This window comes from Quercus suber, unplaced genomic scaffold (assembly GCF_002906115.3).
Source record: "Quercus suber isolate HL8 unplaced genomic scaffold, Cork oak 2.0 scaffold_207, whole genome shotgun sequence".
In the NCBI taxonomy this organism is placed as follows: Eukaryota; Viridiplantae; Streptophyta; class Magnoliopsida; order Fagales; family Fagaceae; genus Quercus; species Quercus suber.
In genome coordinates this window covers 515,058-539,861 of record NW_027069665.1, presented here as the reverse complement: position 1 = coordinate 539,861, position 24,804 = coordinate 515,058, and the positions used below count along the sequence as shown (strand labels likewise).

General features: G+C 34.0%; 1 protein-coding gene and 1 pseudogene across 14 annotated transcripts; one reads left to right on the top strand and one right to left on the bottom strand.

The window, feature by feature from the left end:
• Positions 1-7,545: 7,545 nt before the first annotated feature.
• Positions 7,546-22,034, bottom strand: LOC112006612 (chloroplastic group IIA intron splicing facilitator CRS1, chloroplastic). Of its 14 annotated transcripts, none has more exons than XM_024038915.2 (13): positions 20,948-22,034; positions 19,760-20,291; positions 17,908-18,038; positions 17,017-17,367; positions 16,777-16,933; positions 15,013-15,305; positions 14,822-14,881; positions 14,574-14,593; positions 14,412-14,471; positions 13,259-13,443; positions 11,703-11,789; positions 8,724-8,910; positions 7,546-8,626 (listed from the first exon to the last, which is right to left on the bottom strand). In XM_024038915.2, exons 1-9 carry the CDS (start codon positions 21,734-21,736, stop codon positions 14,465-14,467), a joined length of 2,340 nt encoding a protein of 779 aa, XP_023894683.1. In that variant the 5' UTR covers positions 21,737-22,034; the 3' UTR covers positions 7,546-8,626; positions 8,724-8,910; positions 11,703-11,789; positions 13,259-13,443; positions 14,412-14,464. The 14 variants fall into 14 exon arrangements, with proteins under 14 accessions (XP_023894683.1, XP_023894685.1, XP_065635464.1 ...); XM_024038917.2 differs by having other exon boundaries at positions 13,259-13,405; XM_065779392.1 differs by having other exon boundaries at positions 7,546-8,352; positions 8,437-8,626; positions 14,412-14,593; positions 20,948-22,033.
• On the top strand, positions 8,459-10,598 carry LOC112006596 (rust resistance kinase Lr10-like; annotated as a pseudogene).
• Positions 22,035-24,804: the final 2,770 nt, after the last annotated feature.

Genomic DNA, 24,804 nt, shown 5'->3' with positions numbered 1-24,804 from the left:
CTTTTTTTTTTTTTTGGTGAAGCTAAAGTCTTATTACACCATCCCTTTCTCTCTAGAGATTGAACAGATTTTGTTCTATGAAATGATAGATCAAGTTGGTGTTTTTGTGGTAGAACATTGTCAAGTCATGGAGGCAATAGCAGAGCACACAGTAAGGACGCAAGAGAAATAAAATTCAGCCTCTTCATGCTATTATGCTTTTCCTTTAGCGGTTATAAACACAATCACATTGGTGATAATTTTACACATGACCTTGTAACCGCCAAAGGAAAAGCATAATAGGACGAAGTGGCTGAATTTTATTTCTCTTGCATCCTTACTGTGTGCTCTGCTATTGCCTCCATGACTTGACAATGTTCTACCACAGAAACACCAACTTGATCTATCATTTCATAGAACAAAATTTGTTCAGTCTCTAGAGAGAAAGGGATGGTGTAATAAGACTTTAGCTTCACAAAAAAGGGGGAAAATATAATGATTGTGGGTGTATATTTACAGGGAAAGAACCATTCCTATGATGCAAATGGTATGTATACATTATTAACATTATTAACAAAGCTATGTGAAACCTAATAGTAACAAAAAAAATTCAATAGAAACGATCTACAAATAATAGTAATTTTTTTTTTTTTTTTTGGCCAGGCAGTTGCTTGCCATCTTCCCTTGCAGTTCCTATTCTTCATTATCTACCCGAACATTACAGAGAGAGAGAGAGAGAGAGAGAGAGAGAGAGAGAGAGAGAGAGAGAGAGAGAGAGAGAGAGAGAGAGAGAGAGAGAGAGAGAGAGAGAGAGTGGAGTAGAGTCTTTTTGGAGGTTTCTTTTTGGTGCTGTTTGTGTGAAGATAGGATACATGGAAAAGGTGGGTAAGGTGATTCTAAGAAACTTGCCATAGAGAATGCTACAACTTTGTCGGGCATGTTTTTAGTGGGAGTTAGACATTTATTTTTACTTGACTATCTTTTAGTTTTGTTTCTACTTAAACTTAGGAGTGTTGGGGGTATTTTGGAACCTAAAAAAAATCCGGTCTGAACAGTGGAAGCCCATTAAATAATAGTATAGATTTAATTCCAAGCCCAAACCCAATGCCTTCTAAATTGAAACCCTTTGTAAAACCTTCTGCTTTCTCACGGTTACAACTTTTGTAGTTGCTTTCCTTTTGTTACACAGTTTCAAATTCCTTTCTTCCACGTTTTGTTTCACCGTTTCAGGTTTAGTTTCTTCCCCTTCCCCACCTTTTGTTTCTCACAGTTTCAGCTTCTGTTCCTACAGTTTTACTTGCGGTTTAATTTTTTGTTCTACAGTTTCAGCTTTTGTTTCGGTTTCTAATGGTAGCCTCTTGGTCTTCCTTCATTCTTTCCTCTCCTCACAATATATTAGTACTAACATAAGCTGGGTGATTGAGTTGAGGTATCCTTACATCCAATTTCTTTTGTGCTCTATTTCTCCTCATGGTTTAATTTTTCCCTTTTTATGTTTTGTTTCTGCCTATTTTGTGTTGTCATGTGGATGGTTGTTACGTTAAATTTATTTGTAAATCATTTTTCTTATGTTGTTGAATTTGTTATTGTTGGTTTTTTTATTTTATTTTATTGGAGCACTGCTTCTTTTGGGTATGTTCATTCTGAGTTCTTGGATTGGGTCATATCTTGTGTTTTGTGCTCTATTCTTTTGCTTGATGTTTGTTTGTTTTTTTGTTTTTGTTTTGTTTTGTTTTTTTTTTGTTTTTTGTTTTGTTTTTGTTTTTGTTTTTTCCCATTTTGTTTTTGCCTATTTCATTTTGTGGTATAGATGGTTGTTACGTTGAATTTACTTTCTAAATCATTTTTCTTAGGTGTTGAATTTGTTACTGCTGTGTTTTTTAATTGGAGCACTACTCCTTTTAGGTATGTTCATTTAGAGTTCTTGGATTTCTATCATATCCTGTGTCATTCCAAGTTTCCAACGACTTAGTGTGACTCTGATTTATATAATTGCAAAATCTAAAGAGTTCCTACAAGCGTTAATTGGGAACATTTGTTGTAATTTTTTTCATGCAAGAAAGGTGTTGTCTTTTCAGAATATGAACTACGTGAAGATGTATCACTTGGAGAAAGTCATCGACCTGCAATTTTTAGTGTTTATGTTAATGAGGATACCAATGAAGTTAACTATAATGTGGCGTTTGGTACGGAGTAATATTTTAGGATTCCTAGGAATGTTTAAAGATTCTCATGTTTGGTTGCAAATCACGCTAGGGAATCATATGCCAAGGGAATCTAGATTCCCCCTTTAAACCTCTCTTAGTAGGAATGTTGATTCCCTTTAAAACAGGTGGGTATCCAAATTCCCAAGCTTAAAGGAGATTGTATTCTTTATAAATTGACAATTTTAACCCTTTTTTTCTTATAATTTAAACAATTAAGTTAAAATATAAAACAAATCATCAAATATTTTCCCTTGTCGTTATCTTTTCCCGCCAAAATAACATAAACATGATAGACAATTTTGTTGATATAATTTTAACAAAGTTCTATTTAGGTTTCACGTGTGGGAAAAAAAAGTTTGAAGGACCCCCCATTATTGCCAGGTATTCACTTTTGCTGTTGTGTGTGTATTGCTTAACAAATTATTAATAGTTTATATTTTGTTTTTCATTATTTATTTAGAGGAAGATTTTTTTTAAAGGATTTGGTAGTTCACATTCAAATCTAGAATAGAATGGGAACAATAAATAATTTATTTAAGATTCCTGGAAATAAACCAAACATTATCATCTCACATTCCTAGGAATCTTAAGATATTCCCAATAAAACCAAACATAGGAATAACTACATTCCTAGGCATCCAGATTGCAATGAATCACATTTCTAAGAATTTGGATGCCAAGAGTAATGTGGATTCTCTCGTACCAAATGCCACATAATTCCCAATTAGAGTTATTGTACTTCAACATAGATAATTTAAGATTATAAATATCTAGATAAACTTTTGATTCCTAATCTAAGCTCAAAAGAATCTAAATTTGGTTCCCCCCCCCCCCCCCAAATGTCTTTGGTTTAATATTTCACTTTGAAATAAAATAGCTTATGCACTTATTTTTAATAGTTTTCTTAAAATTTTGTTTGTTTATATAGTTCAACATATTTTGCTGCATAGCATACTTTAGATCTTCAAATTTCCTCCCTACAATAGAAATCAAGTATTTCATTTGAAAAATCAATTCATAACTTCTGAGATTTGTGTGTCATGTGTTTATTCTGGGCTACCAACAATGCATTGATTGGGGCTCTTTAGTTTCTATTATATTGTCTTCATTTGTTAAGTTTTGACTTAGCAATTTTGGATTAATTAAGGCTATTTAGACATTCAAATTTCAGATTTTACCAAAGTTTGTTGATGTTCTGAATTTATATGAAGTTATTTTGAACTTGAGAAATAATCAATGAAAAATTATTATTCTATTTTAATTAGATTTGTAGATGAACTTAAAGTCTGGTTTACTGTGTAGTGTACAATATAAGGAAGTTCAACTTGAAATTCAAAACAAATTGAACAAGTGGGTTAACCTATTTTTTCTTTTGAGATCACATTATAATGGTCAGTAAGTTGTATTACTTATGATTAAATTGCTTCAAGTGATTCTCAAGCTACATTAATTTTATTGTCTTGAGTTTTCTTTCTTATTATTTTTTCCTCAAAAATTTCTGGTGTAGGTCAACTAGAACCATAACTTGTGTGTGTATCTGCAATTGTTGATTGGGTATATTCACTATCACCATCGACAATGCATCAAGTAAGGCCTAGGCTTTCCTTTGGTTTACACTTTATGCCATGGTTGCTTCCATTTCCTATCTATATAATCAGAAATAGCTCTTTTCTTTCTTGAATATATTCGGTTTTTGACAATTCATCCCCGTTTCAAATCTTATGTTATGGCTCCCTAACTTAAAGTTGCTGAAGCAGTGACTTCAACGCTTTTATAGATTCTGAGGTATGCATCTGTTATTAACCTTATATACTGTTATCATCAATATATCTTTATTTGAATATTCAATCTTTAGAAATAGTCAATGACTGAGACTATGAAATTCTGTCTTTAGATTTGTGCAAGAAATTGAAGAGTCCAATAAGGAAGAACAACTTGAAACTCGAATTTGATGCATTTTTGCCTGATATTAAGTTATGGATTTTGTAAGCCATATTACTATTCTTGAGTTTTCTATCTTTTTTATTATTTACTTTTATCCTTGAGACTTTTAGAGAATCATTTCAAATAATATTTGATAGAAATGACTTCAGCACTTTTTTATATAACATCTGTGATTAGTCTACTTACATATTGATGATCATCGTATATATCTCTATTTGAATGTTCAATCTTGAGATATAATCAATGACAAACTATGAAATTTTGTTGTTAGACTTTTGGCAGAAGATAAAGTTTCCAATAAAGAGGAGCATGTTGAAATTTGAGTATGATTCATTTTTTTGTCAAAGATTAAGTTATATTATGTATCATCTTTAAAGAATGCCAACAATATAATCTACNTTCTTGGGCAGACTTTTGTTTTTTTTTTTAACACATTATTTAAAGTAAAAAAAAAAAAAAACACACATAGTTTTACCAACAAAAAAGAAATATGGAAAAAAGTACTTTCCTCCTATATGTTTAGGCTAGTTTCATTCCCCAACTTTTAAGTTGAATAATTTCCTCTTTTATATTTTGTAGACAAGTATATAGTCCCTAATATTACTCTCTTAGTTAAACCCCTAACAAAATCTTATGATTCCTAGAATACTTCATTGTGCAATATCTAAAATACCTCGCTAAATTTTAATGTTCCAAAAATTTTCTTCGTGTAGTTTGAGTTTTATGCGTCAGTCATACTTAGAAAGTAAAAATGATGATGCATGGTATTCTGTTTGTTATCTAGAGAACACTAATTTATTAGTGGTTTAAATTATCTAGATATACAATTTTATCTAATAGAAACTTCAATGACATATGTCTTTTGTTATTTTGTTCTTTTTTTATCTGTTTTATTTCTTAAAAAGGTGTTCATTAAAAATTAAGTAAGCTAAGTATCGTAGTTAGGCTCATGAAATAAAATGATAAAAAAGGAAGTATGAATAACAAAATATTCATTGAAAATGCTTGTAGGTATTTAATTTAATAAAGAGTTTCAATTGTAATAAATGTCAGCATTTATTGCAAATTTTAAATATTTTGCAATGTTTTATCAAAACTTAGTTTTTTGTTGTTAGAAGATGACGACATTTGTTATTATTCTTAGTAGAATTTTTTTGTGAGTATATACTGTCTTTAGTAAATAGGTTTCTAAAAAATGAAAAATGAATTTTTTTTTTTTTCCAATTAACCTTAAATATAAAAGAATTTCGTTAGTTGTAACGTTTCAAAACTATCTAGGAAACTAACATCTCGAGTGTTTAAAACTCAAGATCAATGCAAAACTCGAGCTTTTAATCCTCGAGTTCAGGATTTTTTCATACACTTACGTGGACAATTTTCCACACGGAACCACGTAGAACTCGAGTTTTAGACACTCGATTTTTCTTTCTTCATTCCTTCCTCTGTTCTCCATGTTCTTCCTTTTCTCCTTATACCTCACCCACCAATTCATCAAATCTCGGCACCGAAGCAACAACCCAAACCCACGGATTCATAATATCTTAGCACTGAAGCAAAAACCCAAACCCAAAAATCACGATCTCGGCACTGGAGCAGCTCCCTAAGCTTGGGTTTGTTGATCTCGACACCAGAGCAGCTTGGGTTTGTTGTGGGTTTGTTTATCTCAACACCAGAGAGCACTTGGGTTTTATGTTCCTCTCTGGTATTGTTTCTTGGTTTTGTTTTTGTTTTTTTCTGGGTTTGCTATCTTCAGAAGTAGGTTTAGGGTTTTGAGAGTTAGAGAAATCATTAGGGTGTGGGTGAAGGAGAAAACAGAGAAGGAAAAAACAAATTGAAGAGAAAACAGAACTCAAGTGTCTAAATCTCGAGTTCCACGTGGATTTCAGCCTCCACCTCAGCTGTGCCAACTCATTAAAATCGAGTCTTTTAGGCTCAAGTTGCTACAGTAAACTCGAGTCTAAAAGACTTAAGATGCTATTTTACTGAATTGTTTCAAACACGTACTAACTAATGATATTCTCTCCCAAATGGTTGCTAGTTGGAAAATTACATCAATGAAAAAGTATTTTGTATCAAATGATACCAGATCATCCGTATCAAAATCCAATAAATGAGAGACATGTGTACAAAAATAACTACCCACTAACACATATCTTTCAATTGTTAGTGGGTTAATTATTTTTTACTGACATATCTCATACTTATGAATTTTGATACCACTAACATGGTATCATTTAATACCAAATACCTTCTCCTAAGAAATTATCATACTAAATAGATAGTCATATGTTAAATAACTATTCTAAATTTAAATACATAGTTTGATACTACTTCAAAAAAAAATTATCTTAAATTTTCTCACTCAATGAGCAACTCGTGCCTTGTGCGTACAACCCTTACTAGTATTAATAAAAATGTTGAGTGTATGCTGACCTTCATATGTTGTTTTCTTCAACCATTTCTAAAACTCTAAGGCCTGTTTGGTACGTGTGTTTAAACAACAGTTTTCAGTTTTTTTGAAAATACATGTTGGTGAAAAAGTGTATGAAAATACGTGTAATGTTGTTTAAAAACTGAAAACATGTGTTTGAAATCGCGCACCAAACGAGCCCTATTATCCAAAAATTCAATTTGTCCTACGTCACATATACTAAGCTAATGCCTGATTGCGTTGTTTTTGACACTTCCTTTTCGTTACATATCATAGACATTACCAAACACAAACTTGAAAAGTCAGGATCCAACAACAAAGATGGCGAAAGGAATCACATTAAGCCCTAATTGCGGGGCAATCAACTATGCAACAACGAGCTTAGATTAATAATTTAAATAATTATTAAAAGAACAAAATTTCTCTCTAAACTAGTTTGGAGAAAAACTCTACAAACTCTTCATATATCTCTATATTGAGTGTGAATTTTGAAAATCTAACCGTTAGATTGCATGTTCTTATTATATTCTTCATGCATGTAAAATTTCAAGAAAGATCAAACATTTGCTATCTCATCAAAAAAATGTTAAAATTTTAAATTTTTATGATCTAAAATTGTGTATAAAAAATGAGTTTATTGATCGAATAGTAAATAATATTCAATTTGAACAAAATTTGATATACATGTTAAGAACATAAATAACATGAATTTCAACGGTTAGATTTTCAAAATTTATACCAAAAAAAGATATATATGAAAAGTTTGAAAATTCTCTTCAAACTAGTTTGAAGAGAAACAAAGTTCTTCTAAAAATGCTTTCTATCTTTCTTATCATCAAGTTGGTCGAGTAGGGTGACACCCTCAACCGCACAATAAAAATTAGAACTTTTTTGTTAAAATAGACTACGCAGGTCCAGAGCCTGTATTCATTCAACCGAGTATCAAAGATTCAAGATTTCTGGACTCCATGTTGCTATTCAGTATTCAACTGAGTATCAAGATTTCTACATTATAAAGTTCAGAATTAATGAAAGAAGGTTGAAGATAATGAAAGAATTCATTCACCTCCCAAATATTACAACACAAAAATGAGCATTGCCCTCCCAAATTTTGAATCACAGAAACAATGAACACTGCGTGAAGCAAAGCATAATACACACATGACAACCATGTTTTCATCGCGCTTCCTTACAATGATACATGGATAAATTGATCTTAGAACTTGCAAGATCTTCAACAACATAAACAAACATATACCATTAGACAGGATTTGTCTTTTAACTAAAATGGGAATGATCTTTCCTGTGTATGTAAAAAAAAAAAAAAAAAGCATTTATGTTTGACCAGCACATCAAAGACTTAGCTGCTTTGTCCATGGATGGTAGCATTGGTCAAAGCTTTCATTTTCATGGTCTACAATAATTCATTGGTCAACCTTTTTGGTAATGAAAAAGAGAGAGAGTCTAGCATCCAACCTTCCACAAAAGAGCCCGCTACCAAAGATGATGTTGTAGACCATATTATATTCACTCTTTTATTGTTTATTCCTTACAATGTTAGAAGTCAATGAATTCAGCCCCATGCTTCACCAGCTTCTTCATCTTAGCTTCATCATCTTTTTCATTCTTCCGGTATCTATATTTGCAGTCGATAAGGACTACACTGCTTGTAGTCAGCCATTCAAGTGTGGAGGCTTCCACAACATTAGCTACCCTTTCTGGGGAGATCCCTTATCCTCATACTGTGGCATTCCAGAATTCAAGTTTGTGTGTCAGGATGGATTCCCTGTTCTACAGATCATGTTAGAAAGATTCCAGGTTTAGTTGATCAATCATGAAAAACATATTCTAAGGCTTGCTAGATTAGATTTATACAACAATAGTTGTACTTCTAGATATGTTGACACCACCATCAGCAACCTTTTCAGCTATGCTCCTCACTTTGGAATCCTTAACCTTGTTCTACGGTTGTTCATCAGTCACTCCAGCCTTGGCCTCCGATGCATTCAGCTTTCATAATAATGATTCATCCACTGAAACTGGCTTTTATACAACTGGCTCCAATCTAAATGTTGAAAACAATAGAACATGCAATTTCAGTATCACTGTCCGGTACTTCAAACAGCAGCATAAGCCATTAGAGATAATGTTTCATCTCTTACTGAAGTTCTGAATCAAGGCTTTGAGGTCCAGTGGATTATTGATCATTCAGCATGTTCAGAATGAGTCAGCTCTGGAGGGCATTGTGGATATAACCAGTTACTTCCAACCCATCTGCTTTTGCCCTGATCAGCCTTATTCTTTCAGATGTCCAGAAGGTACATAGAACTGTGTTCTTTTCCTTTTTTCCTGTCAAAGTACATGTTATAATGAGTGCTTACCTTCTAACTTTTTGGGATAAATTATAATGAATGGTTACATACTAAGCACACATTCAATTTGTCCAGTAGAAAGCATCAAATAGAGCAATTTCTGTTCATAGTCCAAATTATTGAGCTTATGTGGAAAGTGAAGCCAGAGACAAAATAGAGTATCATATTGTAATGGATCAAACTAATTAGCCCTGAATTCTTGCCTTTCATAGCAAATCATAACAACCTTGATGGTACAAGTCAGTAAGGAGAGACAACAGCTAATTTCTGAATAATCACTGTAGAACCTCTATCATATTGAACCTACAACCTCATAAATTATAACACAAATGTGAAAGTCAATTGGCAATTAGTTGCTTAAATAATCTCACTCACTGTTTGGTGTCATGCTTCTGTTGCAAGATCCAAATTCAATTTGAGGAACAACATTTTAATAGGCATTATACTTATAAAAGTGATATTCCCCTGCCTTCGTTTTCATTTAACAAAAATCAAAGATAAAAATCTACTGAAGAACAATAGATATATTTTTTTAACTTGAAGGGATATAATATGTCTCTTGTGTTTGCTTTCTTTAATCGATGCAGCATCAGTGGTGGCAGTCTGCAGTATAATAGTGACAGTAGTCATTCTTTGTTGCCTTAGACGGAAGTCAGCATCATATAAATTAGTAGTCTTCTGGAAGAAGAAAACAAAGAGTGCTGAATATGTGGAGGCTTTTCTAAAGAAATGCGGACCCTTTGCTCCCAAAAGAAATAGCTATTCAGACATAAAGAAAATGACCAACTCCTTCAAAGACAAACTAGATCAAGGAGGGTACAGTGATGTATACAAAGGAAAGCTACCGGATAATCATATAGTGGCAGTAAGGTTGAGTGAGTCAAAAGGTAATGGAGAAGAATTTCTTTATGAAGTTGTCAGCATCAGTAGAACTGCCCATGTAAACATTGTCACTCTTCTGGGTTTCTGTTTTGAGGGATCCAAAAGAGCTCTTATCTATGAGTTCATGTCGAAAGGATCTCTTGAAAAGTACATATATGATTATGGTAAATTAAACAAAATTCCCCCCTTAGGATGGGAAAGAATTTACCAAATTGTAATTGACATTGCAAATGGCCTGCAGTACTTGCACAAGGGCTGTAATACACAAATCCTTCATCTTGATATAAAACCACAAAATATCCTCTTGGACCAAGATTTCTGTCCAAAAATCTCAGATTTTGGTCTGGCTAAATTGTGCAACAGAAAAAAGAGCACCATGTCACTAGTAGGTGCAAGAGGAACAGTTGGATACATTGCACCAGAAGTATTTTCAAGAAACTTTGGAATAGTCTCACAAAAATCTAATTTTTATAGCTATGGGATGATGATTCTAGAAATGATTGCAGGAAGAAAGAACCCTGATGCAGGAATCCAACATAGCAGTGAAATATATTTTCCACACTGGATCTAGAATTAGAAGGGAATTTAAAACAGCTCTTGAGCATGAATAAAGCAGTGGAAGAACTTGCAAGAAAGATGATTCTAGTGGGTTTGTGGTGCATACAATCTAATCCAGTTGACCGGCCTTCCATGGATAAGGTAGTTAATATGTTAAAAGGGAGTCATCAAGTTATCCAAGTTCCACCAAAGCCTTTTCCTTCTTCCCCTTTGGGAATTCCATAAGGCCATTCCACAACATCCTCTCCAAATCCTTCCAAAAACGGTGTTGAGACTCTACTATCACACTGAAATTCTGTTAGGAAGTTTTACATTTAGTGTAATTCTAGATTAAAATTTGAATTGACATGATGGATGGAGAACATTGAATGACTTATTTGATTGCCAGATGTACACCCATTTGTTTCTCTTACAGTCACCTTCACACCAGCAGAGACTAGTCTTATGGATGTCATGGTTTACACCTGCAACCAAATGTTACACTTTCCACCAACATGATTAACTGTAGCTCCATTTTTTCAACTTTTTGAGTCAGTGCTCCAGGAATTATCCTGTCCAATAAATTAGGGTAAGGCTGCCTACTATAACCTCTCTCAAACCCAGCAAAAGCAGGAGCTTTGTGCACTGGGTACAGCCTTTTTTCTTCTTTTTTTTTTTAACTCTGTACCCCAGTATAACTCATTTATTATTGGTAAGTTATGCACGTACCTCATGAGTCTTAAACCCATGACCTTACCCTCCACTTAAAACTTACAAGGATAGGAGATGCCAATTGAACTAGAGCTCATTGGCCTTTCTATCCCAACATGACAGTCCCACAATTCAGCATATGGTAAATTTATGTAAAATATGAAATGCTGCAGCATGCTTTAAACTAGTCCTCAGCACCTCACCTCTGAATGCATATTTATTATATCTACGCTGATCTCAGAGCACCATAAGACACATTTTTGAACAAATAAAATTCAAGTAGCACCAAGTAATACAACTGAAAACTTCCAGAAACTCCAACACATGCATTCTTTAAGAGGAAAATAATATACAGTCCATGATTGCTTCTGGTGCCTAGGAAGTTTGCCAAATCTTTTGAGGCTCACAACAATCAACCCCAAACCTTTCAATCAGGCTATTTTTATACTTTTGTATAATGAGTAGCTGTGCAAATTGGGAAATATTGATCACTTAATATATATATAAGGGAAATATTGATTAAATTGAAATGTTACAAATAAACTAAAACACTTAAATAATGGTCAAAAGGTAGACTCTGGTCCTCTTATTGATTATTTTGAGGGACACCATAATTGCAAAGGATGTAAAAGTACCTACCAGATTGTTTAAAGTTTTTGACAATCCTCAGCTACCGAAGTGGCATGATGATTGATATTGTGGATCTAACCATTCCAGAAAAGAGACCTAAAACCAATATTTCAAAAGACAGTATCAACTTACTCAAAAGAAAAGGTCAAAGTCCAAATTAAAGTAAAATTTCATTTGAACTCAAGGCAAGTTTGATAGAATACAGACAAAATTAAATATTCCATGTGATCATGAGTAGCTTTCTAGTTGTTTACAGTTCAACGAAATTAGCACATGATAGTTCACAGAAAATTCATCTCAATCTCAAACAATATTCAGATAAAAGTGAATTTTACATTGGAAATGTATAAGGCAAGAAATGAATGAACAGGGAGAGAAGTTAGAATTAGCATCATTTGCGGTCTTGTGAGAGAAACATATAACATGCTTTGGTCACGTGCAGTAACAACTAATGATTGCACCAAGAAAGAGTAATATAACTCATAATAAAAGAGATGCAATGACAAAGTGACACAGGACAAAACCAAAAAGATGCAACATGAAAATTAAACAACAAGAAAACGAAGGATGGATAACCTAGGAGTCAACACCTAGGCTTGCTTAGAGTCAACACCAAACAAAAAAGAACCTACAATTGGCTAGGACCAGACCATTAGAAGAATTTAAAGAGAAATTTTATTTGTCATCAAAATTCTTTCAATTCTTATAAGAATTAACATTATGCTTATAGACTATCTAGACTAAACCCTAATTCTAACTTACTTGAGAAATCCTAAGTATCGAATTACAAAAGTACCCTTGACTCTAAGAAATTAAATAAAAAATAAAGTAATAAACCTAATTAACTACTATCACCTAAAATTAAATTAAATTAAATTAAAATAAACATTTCTTTGCGCTTCCCACAGGCTACAAGGCATATGGATTATGGTACCAAGAATTCTCTTTCAGAATAAGTGAAATAGAAATTGATTACTAGATATTATACTAAATGGAGTCCCACACATGGGCTCAATAAAAATAAAAATAAAATGAACTTTAAACAAACAAAATGAAAGGAGTGACATAGGGAGCATGAAGACAATTTTATTTTTATTTTATTGAAGAAGTCAATTATATTTTTTTATTGATCCATTGGATTGTATTTTAGTTATAATTCAATTAGGTTATTAGTATTTTGTTTAATTTACTAGAGTCAAGGGTATTTTTGAAATTCAAAATTGGGCTTTAGCTTGGCTATGATTCAATTCCAAACAACCCTTGGCATTGATTCCTTGATTTTGCTTTCTTGCTTTTTGCTGATTCCAAGCAAGCCTAGGTGTTGATTCCTAAATTAATTTTCATTTTTGTGTCTTCAATTTCGTTGTTGCATCTATTTAGTTTTCTCCTACATATAAGGAGAGATCCAGTTACTAATTTTTGTTACCTTGGAAAATTACTAGTAGAGGCTAACTGTAAAAATGTCAAGAAAATCAAGAACAAATTCAACAACATAGTGGGTATAGCAAATTCATAAAAGCCTAAACATCATCAACTTAATAGGCCTAAAGTCTCAAAAGGCTAACCATTGTCAACTTAAGTGGCCCATAAACAAGAAGATGAGCATCACCAAAGGCAGTGTAGCAGAAACACAGCCAAGCCTAGAAGAAGGAATGAAGATTACTTGATGCAGCTGACACCTTCTAATTGTATCCTCGCTCATTCAGCATTTTCTTGCAATTAACACAATATGCAGTCATTTAACACCCACCTATTGGATAATACATATGCAAGAAAATCTAAGTTATTCATTTATGTGATTATTCAGGTATTTTCAAGAGTAGACATGGAACAATCTTGACAATTAATGTAGGATGTACTTAATCGCAAATTTTGTTTGATACAGAAGATCTTGGAGATGGTCAACTAAAATACGCTGTCTCAAAGCAAGAATATATGATACAACAACAACAAAGCCTTAGTCCCAAATTTTTGGGGGTCGGCTATGGATTATCAACAGATTAGTCAAGGTCGACTACATGTATTTTAGTAGTCGATAACCCAACGAGTATCTATAGTGGTCCATTCATAAAAGAATGACTAATTTTTACACTAGCCACATGAATATGCAATACTAATTCCCAAAATTATCTATTCAGTCCTATTTGAGAGAATATTTCAAGCAAGATAACTTATAGATGCTCTGGCTTAATTCATCATACAGTGATACAACCAACAGTGAAAACACCTATCTATGTTGCAGGAGTTCATATGACACATTCAGAATGCCTATCCTAAAGCCAATCTAGATGAATTTTCAGTTCCAATATGCCAGTTTTATTGACTCATTAAGTCAAATCAAGTGGTGAGGCTCAATATGTTTGGATGAATGCTAATGTAGCACCTAACCAGAGGGAAACTTGCCTATAATTGATGCCCTTGAGGCCCACATATATTTGGGGCTCACCTTCTGAATTTAGCTTACAACTTGACAGTCATTCACATCAATTTTCAGAGAAATCTTGTCACAAATTCAGGCCCACGGTACCCAAATCGTTCTTAAACTAAGGAAAAAGTGCTCCTTGTACAATGATGCAAATCTAAAATGACTGCATTTAGTATTTTACTCAAATCATAATATAAAAATTAAAAATTGTCTCAACTTCATGGCATAGGGATATCAAGTAACAGGATTACATGTCTATAAGGAAACTATCTGAGTTCCACCAAAAGCCTTACTTGCAAAGTAATTTGGTGAGTAGCAGATGGGGAACTCCCCTCCAATGGCACGTTCACATCCTTCATCTCCCAAACAAGATGAACGTTTTAAGAGGAATCATGGCATGATAAATCCATTACCTAAGGTTTTGTAAAACTTAAAATTCTCGTTGATTCACCAACCTGCTTTCCTGCAGCTCTGCCTGCAAACTCATTAGCTAAAAAATGAAACCAAGATTCTAGTTGCAGTATTCACCAATTAGACAGTGACAGAAACAAATGTAGCAGGTTTGAGTAAGTAGATAATGCGGTATATAGTTTTAAAATGGTCAACAAGAAAAGGCAGAAAGCTTGCTTCAATTAGGATCTTGCTAGGCTCATGATAAACTACTTTAGAAAGATGCAAGTATAAGCTTAAGTTTCAAGATTACCAATTTGAGTTTCAAATCTGTGATTGCCCGCTGTCTCTCACAAGCAAAATACTTCAGCGACTGAGACAAAAAGGGGGGGAAAATTTTCAAATCATAGTCTCTAACCACATGATGACATATATGGATTGAAATATATATTCTTACAGAACCAGGAGATGATGAAGTAGGAACAAAATAAGAACTTGACTTACTCCAAGTCTCTGCATCTCAATGGATCTATGTAATGCTTTTCTCTTAGTCAGAAGATTCTTGTGCTCTGGTTTTAGAGGCCGTCGGTAGTTTTTCCCACGGTAAATAATTATAGCATGACCTTCTTTTCGCTTGTCCACTGAAACAAGAATTCCGCCACTTTCTGCTTCAAGCAGTTTAGCAGTGTAAATGACCTGATGAAACAATCTCTGCATTGTAATCACCTTGACTACTTCTCTGTATTTCCAGTGTTGATGCAGGCCTTCTATAACACCATCAAAGACCCCACGCCTACCTGAAGCCAACATAAAACAAAAATATGTGTGAACAGCAAAAATAACTTTAAAAAAATAGGCAGCTAAGACTACTGCTTCTTAAATCATTTCCAGAAAGAATTTTTATGTCCCTTCGTTACTTCCTTTAAGAACCATTTGGTCCAAGGCAAAGTTATGGCAGTAAGTAGGACTTTTTCATCTCTACACTCATGATAAAACCAGACAGTCACACAAGCACCCAGCTCTAGTTGGATTATGTAAATAAGTCAGTAGGAATGACTAAGAATAGTCAGCCAAATCTGTAGAGCATATGCAAGACAAAATTTAATGTTGTGAAGTTCCTCAAATAGGCTTTAAGTCATATTTTATAGATTGATTTCCATAATAGCTGCATATTCAATTAATGCCATCAAAATATGCAGATCAATTTAGAATAGCATTCACTGAGAGAGTTGACATTTCTGCCCCTAAGTTATAGCCCCAAAACAAGAGGAAGATCCACTGACCAAAACTAAGAAGAAGAGCAGGAAGGCCCATGTGCTCAGGAGTACACTATTAACAGAAGCAATTATTAAGCTCGGGATGTTGAATTCAGATCTTAAAAATTGAGTAAATTAATATATACGTAACAAAATACAAGAACTGACAAGGTTACTCATCAAAAATAAAATAAAGTAGAAAATAACTTATTACTGCTATTTAATCGCTACATTAAGAAATAATTACTGAGCACAGGATGTTGATTTCAGATGTTAAAACATAAGTTCATAAAAAAGGGTAATTATCCCACATTGCTTAAGAGAGTGTATTGTATGCAATATAACTTGCCCCCTCCCATAAAAATTACCCTGGCTTTTAGAACCTCATTTTTTCTCCCTCATGTGTGCGTGTGTTTGTTTCTAAAAACAAAGGGTAATTATCCCACATTGTTTAAGAAAGTGTGTTATGTATAATATAACTTATCCCATCCTCCCTTAAAAGTTGTTTGAGCGTCTCAAAAAAATTAAATAAAAGTAACAAGATACCAGAAGAGCTGACAGGGTTACTCATCAAAATACAATCACATAGTAGAAAATAATGTGTCTGCCATTTAATCACTCCGTAACAGAGAATACAATTTTTTTTTTTTATTGATATGTAAGAATAAAAAAGAGGAACATCAATAACATAACAGAGGATACATATTGAAAGGAAACAACTAGGATGCAGCATGCTTGAGCAAGAAACAAATGAAAACAAAAACTTAAACTCCTTTTAATCATGAAAAACATTTTTTAGGCAACTAATTATTAGGTTATATCGTGCCAAAAATAAATTTCTGCAGAAATTATTATCACCCAATACATTAAAGAGTAAATTCATTTCCAATTTTGACATTGGACCAATCAATAGTTTAGAACTTAAATAGCTAACCAAGAATACTGCCTTCTATAGAAATAAAGGATACAGGATAGAGCTATTACACAACTAGACAAATAAGATTTTTATTACCAAGAACTAAACAACTATCCATCTTCAGTCCTATCTTCTGGAAACACAGTCTCTCTTCTTCTGTCATCATTTCCTGGTCTGCATCCTGCTCTGCAGGTGCCCATGCAGCATTCAACTTTGATAACTCCTTCATTGACTTATCAATCTTTATGTTAAGCTGCCAAATCCACGACAGATATTTTACAAACGGTGCAATGAAATAAGATTAAAGGGAAGTCCAAGTCCATAATTGACCCTTACAATAAAAAGCTTGTGCTCTTGCTTTCTTAGCTCACTCTCTAATCTTTGTTTTTCAGCTTCAAATTTAATTTCAACATCTGAATTTCCACTTTTCAGGTCCCTGAACTCTGTTTGGATATCCTGGAATTCTGATAAAGTTCCAGACACACTAGTGTTTTCTGTTGGGCCATTATCTAAACAAATAGTTTCAATTGCTTTAAGACGTGCACCTTCTTCATGAAGTTGGAATCCTTTGAGCTTAGTTTCTCTCTCCGATACTAAATTTGCTACTCTTCCAGGAAGGAAGTCCTTTCCCCTATAAAGTATTATCAGAAACTTATTACGCAACAAAAGAACCCCACCTGTAAGAATCTGCAATCATAATTAATGTTCAAATAAATATATATCCATGGAGATAATGCACAGGCAGGAATAGATAGCATCACAAACATAGGTTATGCATGTATGTGCATAGGCACGCTTGGCTTCACCTTTGAAGCATCCCAGCGTACCCCCATGATCCTTCCAGAAACCAAACTTCTAAATCCAAGTATAACAGCCATCAATACAGGTGTTCTTGTGCTCAGATCAATGAAGAATTATTCTAGCAGCTACCACATCCACTGCGGCAACGATGTGGTGATATAAGCACAAGTGACATGGATCAGAAGCTATCATAGTTGGATCAGGTTGATATTCATTAGGGAGAACAAGGGGTGGGCAACCTTGCCTCAAAAGGTGGGCCATTTATTTGCCCCTACTGTCACTTTGAGATGACATGGACGGTCAAAGCTTGTGAATGATCAATATATAGGTAGACTTTACCCTTTTATATAAGAAACAAAACAAATACTGGCATGTCATAGACCTCACATATCTACAGCCCAAAAGTCTATATTATATCAAACTTGCCTTGAGTTCAAACGCCATTTCCTCATTGTTTGTATTTGGGACTCCCCACTTCAGAGCAATCTTCACTATAAGACTTTTTTCCCAAAGTTTTAAGATAGCCACAGCCAAGCCTTGAAGTTTTCTATTTCTCCCTTCAAAAATCAGAGGAAAGCTGGAATTAAAGTCTTGATGACACACACCAGCTAGCATAGCAAAGAATATCTAGCATGATAAACAGATTCAAAATTGAAAAATATTCTTTATGATGTTGAAATTTTGTGCCTAAAATAGACCCAAGATGATCATTCTCTACTTTTTCAAATATTAATATATGTTTTATTATTTTTGAAGACTACTTTTTCTAGGGATGCATTATATAATGCTTACTGCAATTTATATTATTATGGTACAATTACAAAAGATTAAAGTTGTTATGATACAGAATTGTAGATCCATATACTCAGGTACATAAGTGTCATATTGATATTCAAGTGCATGCTTCTGGAATGACATCAATAAAGTCTACAAGATATTTTCAGAGGAAAGGATAAATTCAGGTGATTCATTTATATGGCCATCATGTGTAGAGAGACTATATTCCTTGTCCCTGAGTCTGGACTCTTCACTAGTGCTCAGTTTAAGGGTGAACAAATTGAACACAATGAACAGGATACAATTAGCCATTATTGCTCAAAAATTTAACCCAAGGTACTTTAGATAATGCCCTGTCTAATGCACAGATGAGATTACTTAACTCATTCATCGCAGCATTATACCAAATTAGGAACTCTGAGTATGCTTGAAAAGTTGCAGATGCCACATAGGAATCCACCACTTTGTTACATTGGAAATATCCAGAACACATCTAACATGACCAAACACATGACAAGAATCTGGTCATATCAAAAGGTTTTAAACCCATTCCACACAAAAATCATATTTCAAAAAACATTACATAGGAATTTTCCGGTATTCTACTTAGCCTATGAGGTTTTTTTTGTGTGGTGAAGTTGTGATTAATTCGAGAGCCAATCATTATAAATTTAACCATTACAGGCTAAATTTTAAGCTCAAGTACCATGTAGACTTAATGTGCAAAAGAAAACTTCACTTCATGTGAATGACGGATTCTATATTCTTTCTGTTCCTTTAGAAGCAACAATACTAAATTACCCACCTATTGCAGTTATGGAAAATTCCCAACAGAAATCCCAAGGAGAAGGTGTTCAAGAGGGGAAACAAGAAGCATTTTACTTCTTAATTTTTATTTTTTACATTTTTGTCTTGAAACAAGAAGCTTTAATGAGTGGGAGCACCATAGGTTTGTTTAATTTCAGTTCAAACTCTAAAAATCAAAGGTTTCTCATTTTAACCCACTTCTTCTTAGGGTCATCTAACCAAAATTATAAAATCTGTATACTATACCTCAGTCAACTTCAATGTACCCCTTCACCCTAAAAGATAGATCTTAAATATCAAAGGAAATTTAGTGGTCTCTAGATGTGTCCAAAAAGTCATTTCTCCCAATGAAATAAAATAATTACAAAGATTGAGAGAATCACAAACATTTACATAATATTGATACCATAGTACAGTTGTATCCAAAAATTTATATCTGATCTTAACAGAAATAATAATAATAGTGACCGTCATACACAAATAAGTCTCTTTATAGTCCGTAAATATACAACCTTATGCAATGCTTTCATGGACTTCATCTAGGGGTATAGTTTCTCTTCCTTTATTGATAAGTATATTTTGCTTCTCTTCTTGTCCTAGCTTTTTTTATATGTAGATATTATATTGTTACCATGTTTCCTGAAAATTATATGTTCAGGGAAAAACTGAAATATGACAACAGACAAGGTCATACCAAGGACAAAATGAGTAGGTAAAGCACGAGCAAGCTTCCTCAAGGATGTCAAATCCTCATCTGTCAACTTTGCTCTAGTATGCGGTGGACAAAGCCTAAATGGTGGCCTAAATCCAGGAACCACTTCAGGAAGTAAGTCCGCATCTATTGGCAAAGGTTTGTGCATCCACCAGTCAATGAAGCGAGGTCCCAAGCCATCCAATAACCTGTCCATTTCCCTCTCATAAAGTGATCCACATACTGGTTGGCAATTCAAATCTTCATTTAAAAAGATGCTACTATGAAAAGTCTCTCTCTTACTGTCCTTTCTGCATATCTTTTCAACTACAGAACTTTCATTGGAGTTAACTTGAAAAGTATCAGAGTTTCTTTCCAACTGTGGCTGACCCATTTTGTAGAGAGGCATTTCTCGACTGCCAGCAAGCCATGCACGAGTGTTTAGAAATTTCTTCGGAGTTAACTGATAATTGCATCCTCGATATACAACAAGAGTATCTTTCTTACTCCAAACAACCAAACCTCCAGTCTTGATCTGTATATTAAGAAATGAATTACGAAGGCAAATATCAGAACAATAAAAAGAAAACAAATGTATTCAGCCAAAAAAAAAAAACAAACAAACAAACAAACATTATACAAGAATGAAGAAAATAATAATTTAATAAGAGAAGCAGCATGACAAATAATTAGAAATTTCAACCTATCAAGAAAGCATCATAAGTAGTACAAAAAATACCAGAAAATTAAACATCTTAAAGCAGTCAAATGGAAACATTCACAATTATATGGTCAATCTACAGAACATAAGTAATATTTAAACAAAAAGACAAGTCAAAGTAGAAGAAAAAAGATTAATTTTAAAAGCAAAGCACTTGTTTGTGTTGAAGAACAATCAGGGGATAATTTGCAAAAACCAAAGAATTTTTGGTAGTTGGCAAAATGGCCCCAGCTGAACCTAATTAGTAGTTGAATTCCAGCTTATAAGCATTGCAGTCAATTCTAAATCACAACAGCTATCTTCTATTGTTACATAAATAAGTAGTAATCTTCATGCTATTAGAAATATCCTACTTCAATTATCTAACAACTATATGACCCGTTTCAGTAAGTCCCCGTAAAAACAAAGAATTAACAAGTACAATTTCGTTCAGGAAAAAAAAAAAAACAAAACGAAAACATGAACCGAACCTCAACGATTTCTTGAGCTCTATCCATATTCCTGCACAAAGGGACATCGAATTTCAGCATAACAAGCTCATTCCTCCTCCAAAGCAGTCTAACCTCATCAACCACACCTTGAGTGACACCAGCTTTCTTCACCTTCACCCATTTCCTCATCTTAGCGGCCTCACCTCTCAACCTCTCAAGCAAGGCCTTGTCAAGCCTCAATTCCGCAGCAGTTACCACCTTTTCCTTCTTCATCCTCCGAAAAACTAACTTTTCCACATCCTTCTCCCATGGCATTTTCTCTATAACTCTCTCACCACTACTACCATCTTCTCCAAGCCCTTCCAAACACACTTCAAGCCCAAACTCACCAGAACCCATCTGGGTTTCTTCAGAAAGATCGTTTTTTTGAAGCTTTTCAATTTGCCTAACGATCTTACCCACCGCTCGCTTCCCTCTGACTCCAACTTTCTCAGTCAGGGCCTTATCAGACTTTTCCACTCTTTCATTGTTAGAGCTCTTCTTGGTGTGGAGTTTGGAGAGGTCAAGAACTTCATGGGGTTGAAGAAGAAGGGGACCCTTCATCCATGGAGGTGAGGGAGCTTTAATGGTGGCATTGGATTGTGAAAGTGGGTTTGAGGAAACAGAGAATTCTGGGTTTGTGGTGCTTGGGGTTGGGGTATTGGATTTGGAGGAGTGAGTGGGGTTATGGGTTTTGAGAGGTTTTGGGTTTAAGGAGGATGAGATGGTGAGGTGAGAATATTGGGAGGGGAAATGGGGAGTGGAAGAGAGGAAGAGAATTGTAGGCATGACTGAGTGAGAGAGTAAGTAAAAGTTTTTGCAGAATTGAGAAGACTGATTTTGGTGGCACTTTTTTTCTTTTTCACTTTCTTATCATAAATATCCATGGAATATCGGGGTAGATGGAATGGATATTTTGTTGGGCTATTGGATTTTTTCTTTTTTGAAGTCATATTTGCTTCTTCTTTTTTTCTTCTTTTTTTTTTTCTTTTTCTTTTCATCTCTAATAAATAAGGCATCATTTAGTAGGTACGTTTAAATAATAATTTTTAATTTTTTAAAAAATACATGTGAATGAAAAAGTGTATAAAAATATGTATAATGTTGTTTAAATCTTGAAAACATATGTTTAAAATGGTAAACCAAACAGGGCCTAAGTCTCTTTTCTTTTTATCTTTGCAAAAATATCATTTTAGTCCTTACATTTTGGAGTCACAATCAATTTAATCCCTACATTTTTGTAGTAATCAATTTGATCTCTATTATTTTCAATTTGTAATTAATTTGGTTATTATCGTTAACTCACTAACGAAAAAATACATATATGGCAAATAATGTGAACAATTGGTATACTTGACATTGATGTGGCATTAAAACAATAATAAAAAAGGCAGAAACACCATTTTGGTCCCTATATTTTGAGATCATAGTCAATTTAGTCCCTACATTTTTGTAACAATCAATTTGATCCTTGCTCTTTTCAACTTTCAGTCAATTTGGTTTCTACCGTTAACTCACTAACGAAAAATGCTTACGTGGCTAATAGTGTGAATAGTTAACACATTTGATACTGGCGTGGCAAATAAAATGTAGCGTAAGCATTTTCCATTAGTGAGTTAAAGGTATGGACTAAATTGACTGCGTGTTGAAAATAACAGAGACCAAATTGATTGCTACTAAAATGTTGGGACTAATTTGACTATGACTCCAAAATGTAAAAACTAAAATTATGTTTTAGCCAATAAAAAATGCTCCATCAGCATTTGAATAAACAAAAATTAATTTATCAATTTTAATGAAATAAAAAAAATAAATAATAAATAAAAACCAAAAACTAAAAACATGAACTCAGATGATTTTGAACGTAAACCTAGATATGGAACCTATTCAAATCTCAATCATCCAAAAAACCCCTCTGAAATTTAGCGAAAATAGCTCAAAGACATAGAACCTTTCAGATTTTCTCACAAAACCCCTCTAAAATTTGCGTTTTTTCATTTATAAAATTTTCAATAATGAATTGAAGTTGATGAAGAGTTTTGCAATAGCATTGAGAAAGTGAATGGAGATATTGTGAGTTTGGGTTTTTGGCTTTGTGGCTATGGTTTTGGGCTTCGTGGAATGGAATGAAAGTTGTGAGGGAACGAATAGAGATATTGTGAGTTTGGTTTTTCTTTTTTTGTGGTTAAGATTTGGGTTTAGTTTATGGAGATGTGTGTTTCCAAATCTAGGTTCACGTTCAAAATCATATGGGTTCATGTTTTTAGTATATGGTTTTTAATTTTTAATTTTTTTTTGTCTTTTTATTTCATTAAAATTGATAAATTAATTTGTGTTTATTCAAATGTTGATAAGGCATTTATTATTATTATTTTAATGCCACGTTAGCCTTTTTCTTTTCTTTTTTCTTTTTTTTGAGGGGGAATGCCACATTAGCCTTAAGTATGCTAATTGTTTACAATATTTGCCACGTAGATATTTTCCGTTAATGAGTTAACGGTAAAGACCAAATTGATTATAAGATGAAAATAACAGGGACCAAATTGATTACTACAAAAAATGTAATGACCAAATTGACTGTAATCCCAAAATATAAGAACCAAAATGGTATTTTCACCTATATACAATTGTACATAAAAATAATAGTATTTTTAAAAATTGTATATATACAAAGAAGTTAAAAAATAAATAAAAAATAAAAAAGCTAAGACTTCCTTTTGCTTCTTTTTGAGGTGAAGATAAAAATATTAAAAGTCATTATTCTCAATATTAGGGGAGGACAACCACATTACCATCCGAACCTATAAAAGTAAATTATTTCTTATAAATTGATAATTTCTAAAAGGCTCCATAATCATTGAAACCCACAACGATTTTTGCATTGATTAGTAGTTATATGACCAGGTGTATATATTAGTGTCGGGCCAAAGAATCTAGTGACCCCAATCCACTTCGTACTAATCCCAAGGCCCATGCTGAGAAGAAAGAAATGCCCAAGGACGAGGTGATAAGAGTGCAAATTGCCCAAGAATGTTGCCGAGGACGATTCTTTCTTCAGCCAGTCAAGACCATGAGAGGAGAAAGCAGTGGGGCATCATAGGTAGCTTCCTCGAGCATCCCAGGAGAAAGGGCAAATACAAAGTGTCGGCCAAAGAAGCAGGGTGAGCATCCCATTAAGTGCGCACATCTAACTCTCTGGCTGCATTAATGGAGATGTGACCTCTGAATAGTGCTGTCTCGGTTGCTGCAACTCACAGGAATGCTGGTAAAGTGGCCGATGAGACGGGCAGTCAGAGGGGGGCATGGATGATCAATAAGTGGAAGAAAGAGATCATGGAAGATGGACTATATAAGAGGGAAAAGCAGATCAAGAGAGAGGGGATGGAAGAACGACAGAAAAGCTTCCTGGCCTGTGCCAAGGACAAACTTACTTAGAAAATCTTAATTCCTCTACGTGTGATTGTGTTGACCATCATGCTAGCCGTTGTAATCCTCACTAGTGCCTAGTTCTTAAACTCATTCTCTACAAATTCATTGTATTGGGCTAGTTGGGTTTGAGTTCACTCATCCAAATGTAGAAGTACCCAAGCTCAGTCCCTACAATTGGCGCCGTCTGTGGGAAGAGCTTGTGCCTTAGTAGGTGCAGCGGTCAAGGTGATGGTGGGATCGACGCACCGATGACGTTCTTTGATGATCATGCAACCAACGGTATAGAACATGTGGCCACAATCCTGATTGTTACTACGTTGTTAGCCTGTTTAGGGTTAGTGGCTGAGCGCCGCCGTCAATTTTGTTAAAATCAAGAAAGCAACCCTTTCATTACCGTCAACGACACCAACTCCAAGTCCCATTGGAGG

What these genes read in the sequence shown, in the direction of transcription:
- LOC112006612 (XM_024038903.2), bottom strand. Translation starts at nt 21,736, where the DNA reads ATGCCTACAATTCTCTTCCTCTCTTCCACTCCCCATTTCCCCTCCCAA. An exon ending in GAGCTCAAGAAATCGTTGAG is followed by an intron (nt 20,292 to 20,947) that starts GTTCGGTTCATG and finishes CTTAATATACAG; the next exon opens with ATCAAGACTGGAGGTTTGGT. An exon ending in GGATAGTTGTTTAGTTCTTG is followed by an intron (nt 15,306 to 16,776) that starts GTAATAAAAATC and finishes TGTTGGCTTCAG; the next exon opens with GTAGGCGTGGGGTCTTTGAT.